At 44.3% G+C, this 14,295-nt stretch overlaps 1 protein-coding gene across 11 annotated transcripts in view; it reads right to left on the reverse strand.

Annotated features, from left to right (window-relative positions):
• The window catches only part of LRBA (LPS responsive beige-like anchor protein), a 761,353-nt gene that overhangs the window by 607,418 nt on the left and 139,640 nt on the right, over window positions 1–14,295 (reverse strand). For all 11 annotated transcript variants that reach the window (XM_063809071.1, XM_054683898.2, XM_526701.8 and 8 more), the window contains 3 exons: window positions 4,149–4,241; window positions 2,830–2,938; window positions 2,011–2,092 (listed from right to left, as the gene is read on the reverse strand). In XM_063809071.1, the coding sequence (XP_063665141.1) occupies window positions 2,011–2,092; window positions 2,830–2,938; window positions 4,149–4,241 (284 nt within the window). The remainder of the gene's footprint in view (window positions 1–2,010; window positions 2,093–2,829; window positions 2,939–4,148; window positions 4,242–14,295) is intronic.

Genomic DNA, 14,295 nt, shown 5'->3' on the forward strand with positions numbered 1-14,295 from the left:
TCATGATTCAAATGTGCAAAAATAAAGCTGAACTTTAAAAGGTTAAAATAAAACAAGTTAAATTATAAATGAATTAAATGTCAGTGAAACTGCTTACTCTCTCTGAGATATACCAAATAGTAAAGTTGATCTTAAAAACAAGCAGGCCGGGCGAGGTGGCTCACGCCTGTAATTCCAACATTTTGGGAAGCTGAGGTGGGTGGATCACTTGAGGTGAGGAGTTCGAGAGCGGCCTGGCCAACATGGCAAAACCCCATCTCTACTAAAAATATAAAAATTAGCCAGGTGTGGTGGCATGTGCCTGTAATCCCAGCTACTCAGGAGGGTGAGACAGGTGAATCGCTTGAACCCAGGAGGCAGAGGCTGCAGTGAGCCAAGATCGTGCCACTGCACCCCAGCCTAAGCGACACAGCAAGACTCTGTCTCAAAAAAATAATAATGAAATAAAATAAAAAATACTATAATCAAAATCTCAGAAAAATATAATAAATTCTTAGATTCCTCATCATAATTTATGGTACGCACACATAGTCTTTCATAGCTGGGATTATAGGCACCTGCCACCACGCCTAGCTAATTTTTGTATTTTTAGTAGTGACAGCATTTCACCATCTTGGTCAGGCTGGTCTTGAACTCCTGACCTTGTGATCCACCTGCCTTGGCCTCCCAAAGTGCTGGGATTACAGGCATGAGCCACCACGCCCGGCCTACCATAGAGAATTTTTAAAGGTGTGAAGATTCTCTTTCATAATCTTAAAAGTAAAATTAGACACAAAAAACCCAAAGGAAATTAAAACCTATTCAACATCCCATCTCCCCAGAAAATGCAAACTAAACTACTATTGTAATGGTCTTAGCATAAAGCTATTTAAATCTCCAGAATTTAGCTTAAATTAGGCCAGGCACAGCGGCTCATGCCTGTAATCCCAGAACTTTGGGAGGCTGAGACAGTTGGATAATTTGAGGTCAAGAGTTCAAGACCACCCTGGCCAACATGGCGAAATCCCATCTCCACAAAAAATACAAAAATTAGCCAGGCCTGGTAGCAGGCGCCTGTAATCCCAGCTACCAGGGAGGCTGAGGCAGGAGAATCACTTGAACCAGGAGGCAGAGGTTACAGTGGCTGAGATCCTGGCACTCTACTCTAGTCTGGGCAACAGAGCACAAGACTCGGTCTCTAAATAAATAAATAATCTCCAGAACTTAGCTTCTTAGCTTAAATTAAAACAAAAAAAAAAAATTCTTTTAAAAATATGCACTTAGACCAGGTGCAGTAGGCTCATGCCTGTAATACCAGCACTTTGGGAGGCTGAGGTGGGAAGATTGCTTGAGCCCAGGAGTTTTAGACCAGCCTGGGCAACATAGGCAAAATAATGACATCACGTTTCTCTGAAAGCTGAGGAAAATTAAACCTCAAAGCCACGTGCTTTGAAAATTAGCACTGGAGTACCAAACACACAAATACACCTAACCACATAAAATGTAATTAAATTTTAAAACTCTACAAACTAATAATTTTAATAACATGATCTTAAAAAGCAAGATGAAAAAGGAATACTTTATACAAGTGCTTAAGAATTCTAAATATCAAAAGACTGTTTAACAAGACTATCTTCATAAACAATAAAGAAGACATATTGTTCTATTCCAAATTTGGTATTTTTATATTCACAGTAATTTAAGATAAAACTACCCCAATGGTTCTTGTAATTCTGCCTGACATCACTAAATAGCACAATCAAAATTTTGCTGAAAGTCTGAACACATATTACATCAAGACCTTAAGCAAACAATTCTTCAAAACCTTTATATAAGAATTTCCACATAACTTAAGGTTGATTCGAAGGAATACTCAATATAAAACCCAAACAAAACTAGTATAATATCATCACCCTTAATGAAACATTCATCTAACAATCTGTTTCAACAACATCAATTTTAGGTTGTTCACAGTGACTTTCTTTTTAAGTAGCAAAAGGTAGTTTTTGTTAAAGTATATAAAATACATACGAGGGTTTTGTATCTTCACTGAAGAATCAGGATCTGGATGCTGTTTATGTATCACCTGAGTACCAATCTGTTCTATAAGAATCTACAGAAGTAAAACAATGGATTACATTAGCAAATCACTGGATTAGCATCACTATTAATGAACTTTAAGTGCATCACTATTAATGAACTTTAAGTACAACACTAATCAAAATATAGTATATTTTAGTCCAATATTGTCATGCTAAATATTATACTTCTAAAATAACTACAGCATTATTACTCTATGTTTTCTTAATTATAAAATGAGACATCAGATAGTTAATACAATGGAGGGAACATTTAAACAGAAATAACGATACTGTTTAGAAATTCACAGATTAATAATAGTTTTCTAAAAATGCAGCCACATCTCCTTATATCATTTCAAAGCTGTACATTACAAACTTAAATGGTCTGGTCAGCATGGTGGCTCATGCCTGTAATCCCAGAACTTTGGGAGGCTGAGGTGGGTAGATCGCCTGAGGTCAGGAGTTCGAGACCAGCCTGGCCAACATAGCAAAACCCGTCACTACTAAAAATACAAAAATTAGCCGGGTTAGGTGGTATGCACCTGTAATCCCAGCTACTGGGGAGGCTGAGACAGGAGAATCACTTGAACCCGGGAGGTGGAGGTTGTAGTGAGCCAAGACTGTACCACTGCACTCCAGCCTGGGTGACAGAGTGAGACTCTGTCTCAAAAAATAAAATAAAAATAAATGATCTTATTTACCTACACAATGTTAAGAGGCATTTTTATAATAAGAAATTTAGAGGAGTAAATCCTAAGTACATTCCTACCTCAAACAGCACATTATATGTGGTCATTGTGATTAAATTTGTCTGAAGCATGAGCCTTTCAGCTAGCAATGAAAACAATCCATGTCCAAGCATGACTTCTGCTTTCCTCCTGCAATTACACAAAAAGAAATCATCAAATGTAGAGCTTTTCTGTGCTCTACTTAATATGCATGCTGGATGAAGGAAACACAAAATACTTTTTCACATTACAAACAATTCCCAATTCAATTACTCTCCCAACTATCTTCAATCTAGAACTTTTAAGGCCACAAAACCTTTAAGCAGAGAAATGCTAACTATATAAGCATAGCCGAAGTTAAAAATTAAAAAAAAAAAGACAAGTGTGCCTATGCTACAGCACAGCAAAAACCTCCTCCAAAATCTTCAGAGCAGTTATTTATTTAACGAAGTTGCTACAATCTACCAGCACTAACTTACTCTCCCCTGGGGATGATCATCTAAAGCACAATAAATACTTAAGTAGAAAAACAATGTGAAGAAAAAGTAGAAGAAATGTAATATAATTTTTTAAAATAAATACTATGAAAACATATATACCAAAATTAACCTTCCAAGCATAAATTCAGAAACTAAAGGATCACAAACTTTAATTTTACCCTTGGGGTCAGCAAAGCTTTTCTGCAAATGGCCAGGGGGTAAATATTTTAGAATTTGTGGACCAGGTGATGTCTGTCACAACTCAACACTGTCCTTGTATCATGAAAGCAGCCACAGATGATACACAAATAAATTATTGTGGCTGTTTTCCAATAAAACTTTATTTACAGGTGGCTAACTGGATTCCTAAAGACTTCAGTTTACCAACACTTGTTCTACCCCCAAAATTTTCTTTTTAAAATAAACTACTTCTGGTACAAAGAACAAGAGGTAGAACATAAATATCTGTATTCAGCTAAGAAAATAAGCGTGGAAGTTTCAGTTTTGAGTTACGCATACAGCAGAACACACTATGTGACAAACATCCAGGTTACTGTATTACTTTATAATACAGATAAAGCAAAAATGGTGTGAGTCACCTGAAATCAAGTCTCCATAGCTTCTTGAATGCAAGCTGTCCAAACTAATTCTCATAATTCACATTAAATACATGAATAATTTAAATAATTTTATGTACAAAAAAATTATTCCTGTTCAATTTAATTTTTAAAATATGTACTAGTGGGAATACATTTATACAGCAATTTATGAATAAAAATAAAAGAAAAACTAGAGGACTATAGAACAAAATTACTACTGCAAAGATTTATAAAATAAATAAGTACAATACAACAGTCCATCTTAGATTTCGGCATACTTACTTTGGGGCCAGATGTTTTAAAAAATAACCCATTGCCTTAAGAGCTTGTACCCTGATTCCTTCACTTTTCGATGCCAGAAGTTTGTAGATAACACTGAATGAATAAAAATTTAAAACAAACTATTTTGAGTATAATTTTTAAATGGAAAGGTTTAAAATATATACTTTTCGATGGTTGATCAAAAAATGTTTTTTACTTTTTTATTTTAGGAAAGTTTTTCCCAGGACTGTGTGGTAGATAGAGCTCCCTCTCCCCTCTCCCCTCTCCCCTCTCCCCTCTCCCCTCCCCCCTCTCCCCTCTCCCCTCTCCCCTCCCCCCTCTCCCCTCTCCCCTCTCCCCTCTTTCCACGGTCTCCCTCTGATGCCGAGCCCAAGCTGGACGGTACTGCTGCCATCTCAGCTCACTGCAACCTCCCTGCCCGATTCTCCTGCCTCAGCCTGCCGAGTGCCTGCGATTGCAGGCGTGCGCCGCCACGCCTGACTGGTTTTCCTGTTTTTTTGGTGGAGACGGGGTTTCGATGTGTCCGCTGGGCTGGTCTCCAGCTCCTAACCACGAGTGATCCGCCAGCCTCGGCCTCCCGAGGTGCCGGGATTGCAGACGGAGTCTCGTTAACTCAGTGCTCAATGGCGCCCAGGCTGGAGTGCAGTGGCGTGATCTCAGCTCGCTACAACCACCTCCCAGCCGCCTGCCTTGGCCTCCCTAAGTGCCGAGATTGCAGCCTCTGCCTGGCAGCCACCCCGTCTGGGAAGTGAGGAGCGTCTCCGCCTGACTGCCCATCGTCTGGGATGTGAGGAGCCCCTCTGCCTGGCTGCCCAGTCTGGAAAGTGAGGAGCGTCTCTGCCCGGCCGCCATCCCATCTAGGAAGTGAGGAGCGCCTCTTCCCGGCCGCCATCACATCTGGGAAGTGAGGAGCGTCTCTGCCCGGCCGCCCATCGTCTGAGATGTGGGGAGCACCTCTGCCCTGCCGCCCCGTCCGGGATGTGAGGAGTGTCTCTGCCCGGCCGCCCTGTCTGAGAAGTGAGGAGACCCTCTGCCTGGCAACCGCCCCGTCTGAGAAGTGAGGAGCCCCTCCGCCCGGCAGCCACCCCGTCTGAGAAGTGAGGAGCGTCCTCCCTCCTCATCTGGGAGGGAGGTGGGGGGGTCAGCCCCCCGCCCGGCCAGCCGCCCCGTCCGGGAGGTGAGGGGCACCTCTGCCCGGCCGCCCCTACCGGGAAGTGAGGAGCCCCTCTGCCCGGCCAGCCGCCTCGTCCGGGAGGGAGGTGGGGGGGTCAGCCCCCCGCCTGGCCAGCCGCCCCATCCGGGAGGCGAGGGGTGCCTCTGCCCGTCCACCCCTACTGGGAAGTGAGGAGCCCCTCTGCCCGGCCAGCCGCCCCGTCCGGGAGGGAGGTGGGGGGATCAGCCCCCTGCCCGGCCAGCCGCCCTGTCCAGGAGGTGGGGGGGGCGCCTCTGCCCGGCCGCCCCTACTGGGAAGTGAGGAGCCCCTCTGCCCGGCCAGCCGCTCTGTCTGGGAGGGAGGTGGGGGGGTCAGCCCCCGGCCCGGCCAGCCGCCCCGTCCGGGAGGGAGGTGGGGGGGTTAGCCCCCTGCCTGGCCAGCCACCCCATCCGGGAGGTGAGGGGCGCCTCTGCCCGGCCGCCCCTTCTGGGAAGTGAGGAGCCCCTCTGCCCGGCCAGCCGCTCTGTCTGGGAGGGAGGTGGGGGGGGGTCAGCCCCCGGCCCGGCCAGCCGCCCCGTCCGGGAGGGAGGTGGGCGGGTTAGCCCCCCGCCTGGCCAGCCGCCCCATCCGGGAGGTGAGGGGCGCCTCTGCCCGGCCGCCCCTTCTGGGAAGTGAGGAGCCCCTCTGCCCGGCCAGCCGCCCCATCCGGGAGGGAGGTGGGGGGGTCAGCCCCCCGCCCGGCCAGCCGCCCCGTCCGGGAGGGAGGTGGGGGGGGTCAGCCCCCCGCCCGGCCAGCCGCCCCGTCCGGGAGGGAGGTGGGGGGGTCAGCCCCCCGCCCGGCCAGCCGCCCCGTCCGGGAGGGAGGTGGGGGGTCAGCCCCCCGCCCGGCCAGCCGCCCCGTCCGGGAGGGAGGTGGGGGGGTCAGCCCCCCGCCCGGCCAGCCGCCCCGTCCGGGAGGGAGGTGGGGGGATCAGCCCCCCGCCCGGCCAGCCGCCCTGTCCGGGAGGTGAGGGGCGCCTCTGCCCGGCCGCCCCTACCGGGAAGTGAGGAGCCCCTCTGCCCGGCCAGCCGCCCCCTCCGGGAGGGAGGTGGGGGGGTCAGCCCCCCGCCAGGCCAGCCGCCCCGTCGGGGAAGTGAGGGGCGCCTCTGCCCGGCCACCCCTACTGGGAAGTGAGGAGCCCCTCTGCCCGGCCAGCCGCCCTGTCCGGGAGGGAGGTGGGGGGTCAGCCCCCCGCCCGGCCAGCCGCCCCGTCTGGGAGGTGAGGGGCGCTTCTGCCCGGCCGCCCCTACTGGGAAGTGAGGAGCTCCTCTGCCCGGCCACCACCCCATCTGGGAGGTGTACTCAACAGCTCATTGAGAACGGGCCATGAAGACAATGGCGGTTTTGTGGAATAGAAAGCGGGGAAAGGTGGGGAAAAGATTGAGAAATCGGATGGTTGCTGTGTCTGTGTAGAAAGAGGTAGACATGGGAGACTTTTCATTTTGTTCTGTACTAAGAAAAATTCTTCTGCCTTGGGATCCTGTTGATCTGTGACCTTACCCCCAACCCTGTGCTCTCTGAAACATGTGCTGTATCCACTCAGGGTTGAATGGATTAAGGGCGGTGCAAGATGTGCTTTGTTAAACAGATGCTTGAAGGCAGCATGTTCGTTAAGAGTCATCACCACTCCTTAATCTCAAGTACCCAGGGTCACAAACACTGCGGAAGGCCGCAGGGTCCTCTGCCTAGGAAAACCAGAGAACTTTGTTCACTTGTTTATCTGCTGACCTTCCCTCCACTATTGTCCTGTGACCCTGCCAAATCCCCCTCTGCGAGAAACACCCAAGAATGATCAATAAAAAAGAAAAAAAAAACAAAAAAACAAAAAAAGAAAAAAAAAAAAAAAAAAAAAGTTAAGGTCAAGGCCAGGCATGGTGTCTCACACCTGTAATCCCAGCACTTTAGGAGGCCTAGGTGGGCGGATCACCTGAGGTCGGGAGTTGGAGACCAGCCTGATCAACATGGCGAAACCCTGTCTCTACTAAAAATACAAGAAAAAAAAGTTAATGCCAAAATAATAATAATAATAATAAGTTTATATCAAAAAAAAAAAAAAAAAATATATACTTTTCATATTATTATAAATCTATTTCAAATAATATGGAAGGAAATTTAATACAGATTTCTGTATATAAAAAATCTGCTTATCTCAGGCTAGAGTTCCTTTCAATGAAAACTAAGAAATGAGAAGAAATTGGAATATAAGAAATGAGGTGACTTTTCCATGCACATACTTATATGTAACGTGTGCCTCAAGCTAGCTTTCAGACCCTTTTTTCCTTCTGCTACAGGCTTATAAATGTTCTGAAGGTTACCAACTTGTTATTTTAAGTCAGTAGAAAGAAAGCATTCTCTAATGGTAGCACATATTTAAATTTCTAAATAATTGTCGCCATGAAAAACAAGACAGTAGGCTAATAATAAATGATTATCAGAAATAATTACAAAAGTAAAAAGATTTACAACCAAAGAACTGCTAAAAATAAATTTCTCATTCAATTCTCAAAAATTATATAGTAATCTAATTTAATTTTTAAAGATCTATGAGGCAGCTGGATGCAGTGGCTCACGTCTGTAATCCCAGCAGTTTGGGAGGCCAAGGCAGGCAGATCACCTGAAGTCAGGAGTTCGAGACCAGCCTAGCCAACATGGTGAGACCCCATCTCTACTAAAAATACAAAAATTAGCTGGGTGTGGTGGCATGTGCCTGTAATCCAGCTTCTCGGGAGGCTGAGGCAGGAGAATCGCTTGAACCTGGGAGGTGGAGGTTGCAGGGAGCCGAGATCATGCCACTGCACTCCAGCCTGGGCAACACAGTGAGACTCTGTCTCAAAAACAAACAAACAAACAAACAAAGATCTAGGAAGGCCTTCTGATTTTAGTATAAGTAAAGTATAATGCAACTGAAATTAAACTGATTCATTACAGCATTCCCTTCCTCATAAACATTTAGAACAAGAACAGTAATTAGAAACTCTTATAATTACTTTTAAAAATTAAGGATATCAGTATCCTCCTAGATCAAAATTTTGGTGTTTAGTAAGTTAGAAAACATTCTGAACAAAAAAGGAAATATCTTCAACCTCTAGTGATCAATAGAAAAGCAGGTATATAAAAAAGAAGTTTGATTCCTTTTAAAACATGAACTAAAGGCATCCAGGTCCATATCACAGTGTAACTGCATAATTTTAATTCAAATCTTAGTACAAAAACTTAACAGTCAATCATTAGGAAAATACTAATATGTTGTATGTTTCTTTTCTTCAAGGATTTAAATTCAGCCAAATAAAAAACCTTTTAAAAGAAATATTAATATAATACCAGTTTAAAATCACAATAGGTTTTTGAGTTTTTTTCCCCAAAGATGGCAGATTTGAGGGCTTTAGCATTTCTCAGCCACTTAGAAATAGCAAGATAGTATATAAAAATCAACTGTGAGCTTTAATTCAGGAAGAAAAGCAGGACTCCACCAGAATCATGAAAGGCACCCTAGTTCCCGAGAGCACTTTGTTTCTCCCAAGACCTGGAGCTAACTGGGAAAGAGGTATGGAGATACTGTGAGGGAAAGACACCAGGAAAAGTTGCAGGGACCAACAGCAGGATGCCATTTGAATTCAAGCACACACAATTCAAACTGGAAATCTGGCAGTGTGGCTGTGCAGGCATGCCAGAGATTAGAGTCCCTGCTTTGGAGCCAGAATTGTGAAAACTGCCTCAGCAGTAGGTGTTATAATTGTACTCCACCCCGTCGCAGGCCTGGGGTGGGAGGAAAGCTGCTACAGCTGCAATATCTCCTGGACAACAAGACTTGGCAGGCAGAGGCAGCTTGGTGACCTGGAACCAGTCTGCATGTGTCATTGCTGGGTGCTCCAGCCTGCTACCCTGACACTGTGGTGCAGCAGGGCCCTCTCTGCTCCACTCTCAGGCAGAAATCCAGACATTCAAGCCACCCCACCCTTCGTAGACACAGATCATGGCACTGGACCCTCTTTGCTCCATGCCCAGGCAGATCTCCAGGCAACTGACGCACCCACTCCCACGGACTAGCAACCTGAGCCCTATTCCACGTGGTGCAGCAAGATGCACAGGCAGATCTCCAGGCATTAAATGCACTTGCTTGCCCAGATTGGCAGCCTGAGCCACCCCACTCTTCCTTTGCAGAGATCCAGGTTCAGAGGGGTCCTCTATGCTTCATGCTCAGGGAGATCTCCAGGCATTCAGGGCAGCTGCTTGGCTACTCCAGCAGCCTGAGTCACCTCACCCCTCTGTGCAAAGATCTTGGTGCAAGGGGGAACCTCTCTGCTCCATGGCCAGGCAGATTTCCAGGCATTCAGACTACTCAGTCACCTGGAACAGCACCCTCTGCACCATTCCTATGTAGAGATCCTGGTACAGGGGGCCCTCTCTGTTTCACACCCAAGCCTATCTCCAGGGATTCAAAATAACTGCTTGCCTGGTTCAGTACCCTGAGGTGTCCCACCATTCCAGTGCAGAAATCCTGGTGTAGGAGACCCTCTCCATTTCACAGCCAGTAGATCTCCAGGAATCTGGAAAACCCATTTTTCCTGGATTAGGAGTTTAGGCCATCCCCATTCCCATGCAGAGAACTTGGGGCTGAGGTTTCCCATCACTATTTTTTGTGCCCTTCTCCAGAGCATAGAAGGGAGCTCAGACCACCGTGCACTACACACATCAGCTTATTGCCTGAGGCAACAGAGAAGTTCTCCCACTAAACAAGGGTCAAGTATATACCCAGCCACATTGGCCAAAGCCCACTCTTACTCATAACTGCCATCCAATGGCTTGTAGGTTGAACTGCACAGCCCAATATAAAACCTGCTGACGGAAGTGTATAAAGCTACAGAAGCAAAGCCAAAAGGCCCTACCCAGCATTCTCTATAGCCACACCCCCTATGAAGACAGGGAAAGAGAAAGAAGACAAAAAAATAATAATAACATTACAGAGAAAGAAAAAAATCTTAAAAGCATGAAAATTATTACAAAAGTTAGAAGTGTCAGCATCTCCAAAGAAGGAACCACCACAAAACTTCAGACACCATGAAAAATCTGAGTGTGGTGACACCATCAAAGGATCACACTGGCTCTCCAACCATGGTCCATAACCAAAATGGAAACTCAGAAGAATTGACAAATAAATAATTCAAAGCATGGACTGCAAGGAAGCTCAATGATATCCAAGACAATGTTGAAAATTAAAAGAAACTTCTAAAGCAATCCAGGAGACGAATGGGATTAAACATCTTAAAAAGAAATCAATCAGAGATCCTGGAATTGAAAAACTCACTTAAGAAATTACAAAACAAAACTGAAAGTTTTATCAGCAGACTGGACAAACCAAAAGAGAATTTCAAAGCTTGAAGACCGATCTTTCAAATTTACCTAAACAAAAATTTTCAAAAACAGGTTGAAAAATGAAAAAAAGTCTTCAAGAAATATAAGACTATGCAAAGCAGCCAAACCTACAAATTACTGGCATTACTGAGAGAGATGGATAAAAAGAAAACAACGTGGAAAACATATGTGAGGAAATAATTCAAGTTGCTAGAGATACAGACATCCAAATACAAGAAATCTAGAGAACATCACAAGATACCATACAAAATGAACATCACCACAGCATATAGTCACCAGACTGCCCAAGATCAATATTAAACAAAAAATCTTAAAGGTAGCCAGAGAAAAAGGTCAGATCACATACAAACAGAACCCCATCAGCCTAACAGCAGACTTCTTGGCAGAAACCACACAAGCCAGGAGACATTGAGGGCTTATTTTCAGTATCCTTAAAAGAAAATAAATTGGCCGGGCGCGGTGGCTCACGCTTGTAATCCCAGCACTTTGGGAGGCCGAGGCGGGCGGATCACGAGGTCAGGAGTTCGACACCACGGTGAAACCCCGTCTCTACTAAAAAATACAAAAAATTAGCCGGGCGTGGTGGCGGGCGCCTGTAGTCCCAGCTACTCGGAGAGGCTGAGGCAGGAGAATGGCGTGAACCCGGGAGGCGGAGCTTGCCGTGAGCCGAGGTCGAGCCACTGCACTCCAGCCTGGGTGACAAAGCGAGACTCCGTCTCAAAAAAAAAAAAAAAAAAGAAAATAAATTTAGCCAAGAAATTTCATATCCACCCAAACTAAGCTTAATAAGCAAAGGAGAAATAAATGTTTTTCAGGCAAGCAAGCATCAAGGGAATTTGTTACCTATAGACCAACCTTACAAGAGATCCTTAAGGGAGTTCTAAACATGGAAATGTAAGAACAACACTTACTACCACAAAAATGCATGTACGTAGCTTGCAAACCTTATAAAACAACCACACAAAAGAAATTACAAAGCAACCAGCTAACAACTTCATGATAGGATCAAAATCTCACATATCAATATTAATTATGAGTGTAAATGGTCTAAATGCCCCCACTCAAAAGACAAAGAATGGCATATTGGATTAAAAAAAACAAAACTCATCCATCTACTGTCTTTAAGAGACCTATTTCAGCTGGGCGCAGTGGCTCACGTCTGTAATCCCAGCACTTTGGGAGGCCGAGGCAGGAGGATCATGAGGTCAGGAGATCGAGACCATCCTGGCTAACACAGTGAAACCCCGTCTTTACTAAAAACACACAAAAAAATTAGCCAAGCATGGTGGCGGGCGCCTGTATTCCCAGCTACTCAGGAGGCTAAGGCAGGAGAATGGCGCGAACCTGGGAGGCAGAGCTTGCAGTGAGCAGAGATCGCGCCACTGCACTCCAGCCTGAATGACAGAGCAAGGCTCCGTATCAAAAAAAAAAAAAAAAGAGAGAGACCTATTTCACATATAACACCACTCATAGGCTCATAGTACAGGGTTGGGGAAAGATCTACCACACAGAGAGAACAGAGAAAAAGAGCAGTTGTCACTATTCTTATATCAGATAAAACAAATGATAAACTATCAAGAGTTAAAAAGGACAAAAAATGGCATTGCATAATGAAAAATAGTTCAATTCAACAAGAAAACTTAATTACCTTAAATATATATGCACCCAATAGTAGAGCAATCAGATATATAAAACAACGACTACTAGACGTAGGAACAGACTTAGACAGTCACACAATATTAGTGGTGGATTTCAACACCCCACTGACAGGCATTAGACATGCCATGGAGGCAGAAAACTAACAAATAAATTCAACACTTGACTAATTGGACCTAATAGACATCTATGGGATACTCCACCCATCAACCACAGGATACACATTCTTCTCATCTGCACACAAAACATACTCCAAGATCAACCACATGCTTCGCCATAAAGAAAGTCTCAATAAATTCGAAAAATTGAAATCATGCCAACCATATTCTCAGACCACAGTGAAATAAAAATAGAAATCAATACCAAGATGATCTCTCAAAACCATACAATTACATGGAAGTTGAACAACTTGCTCCTGAATGACTTTTGGGTAAACAATGAAATGAAGGCAGAAATTTAAAAATTTTTTGAAATAAATGAAAACAAAGCCACAACATAACCAAAACTCTAGGATACAGCCAAAGCAGTGTTAAGACGAAACTTTAGGCCAGGCACAGTGGCTCATGCCTGTAATCCCAACACTTTAGGAGGTCAAGGTGGGCAGATCACTTGAGAGCAGGAGTTCTGGACCAGCCTGGCCAACATGGTGAAACCCTGTCTTTTCCAAAAATACAAAAAAAAATAGCTAGGCATGATGGTGGGCACCTGTAATCCCAGCTACTCCGGAGGCTGAGGCAGGAGAGTCACTTGAACCCAGGAGGCAGAGGTTGTAGTGAGCTGAGACTGAGCCACTGAACTCCAGCCTGGGTGACAGAGCAGGACTGTCTCAAAAACAAAGGAAATTTTATAGCACATAGCACTAATGGCCTAAGTCAAAAAGCTAGAAAGATCTAAAATTAACAATCTAACATCACACCTAGAGGAACTAGAAAAACACAAACTATTAACCCCAAAGCTACCAGAAGAAAATAAAAAATAACAAAAATCAGAGCAGAACTAAACAAAACTGAGACCAAAAAAAATCCATACAAAGAACCAACAAAACGAAAAGCTGGTTATTTGAATGGATAAAGAAGACTGATAGACCACTAGCTAGATTAAAAAAAAAAAATCCACATACAAGCACAATCAGAAATGACAAAGTTGATGATACAACCAATCTCATAGAAATACAAAAGATCCTCAGAGACAATTATGAACACCTCTATGCACACAAACTAGAAAATCTATAGGAAATGGATAAATTCATAGAAACACAAAATCAGGAAGAAATTAAAACCCTGAACAGACCAGGATTGAGCTCCGAAACTATATACCTGCTTAAATTTGGCAGTGAATTTTTCTGGTCCAGGACTTTTTTTTTTTTTTTTTTTTTTTGGTTACCTACTAACCAAAAAAATCCTAGATGAGGTAAATTCACTGCCAAATTCTAGCAGATATACAAAGAAGAGGTGGTAGCAATCCTACTAAAAATATTCAAAAAACTTGAGTACAAGGAACTCCACCCTAACTTATTTTACAAAGCCGGCATCACCCTGATACCAAAACCCAGCAGAGACACAACGAAAAAGAAAACTACAGGCCAATATCCCTGATGAACACAGCTGCAAAAGTCCCCAACAAAATACTAGCAAACCAAATCCAGCAACACATCAAAAAGTTAATTCACGATGATCAAGTAGACTTCATTTCTGGAATGCGAGGTTGGTTCAACATACACAAATCAATAAATACGATTCAATACAAACAGAATTAAAAACAAAACCATACGTTTATCCCAATAGATGTGGAAAAAACTTTCAATAAAATCCAGCATCTCTTCATCATAAAAATCCTCAAGAAACCAGGCATAGAAGGAACATACATCAAAATAATGAGAGCCATCTAGGGTAAACCCACAGCTAACATCATATTAAACAGACAAA

Source organism: Pan troglodytes, chromosome 3 (genome assembly GCF_028858775.2).
Source record: "Pan troglodytes isolate AG18354 chromosome 3, NHGRI_mPanTro3-v2.0_pri, whole genome shotgun sequence".
Taxonomy (NCBI): Eukaryota; Metazoa; Chordata; class Mammalia; order Primates; family Hominidae; genus Pan; species Pan troglodytes.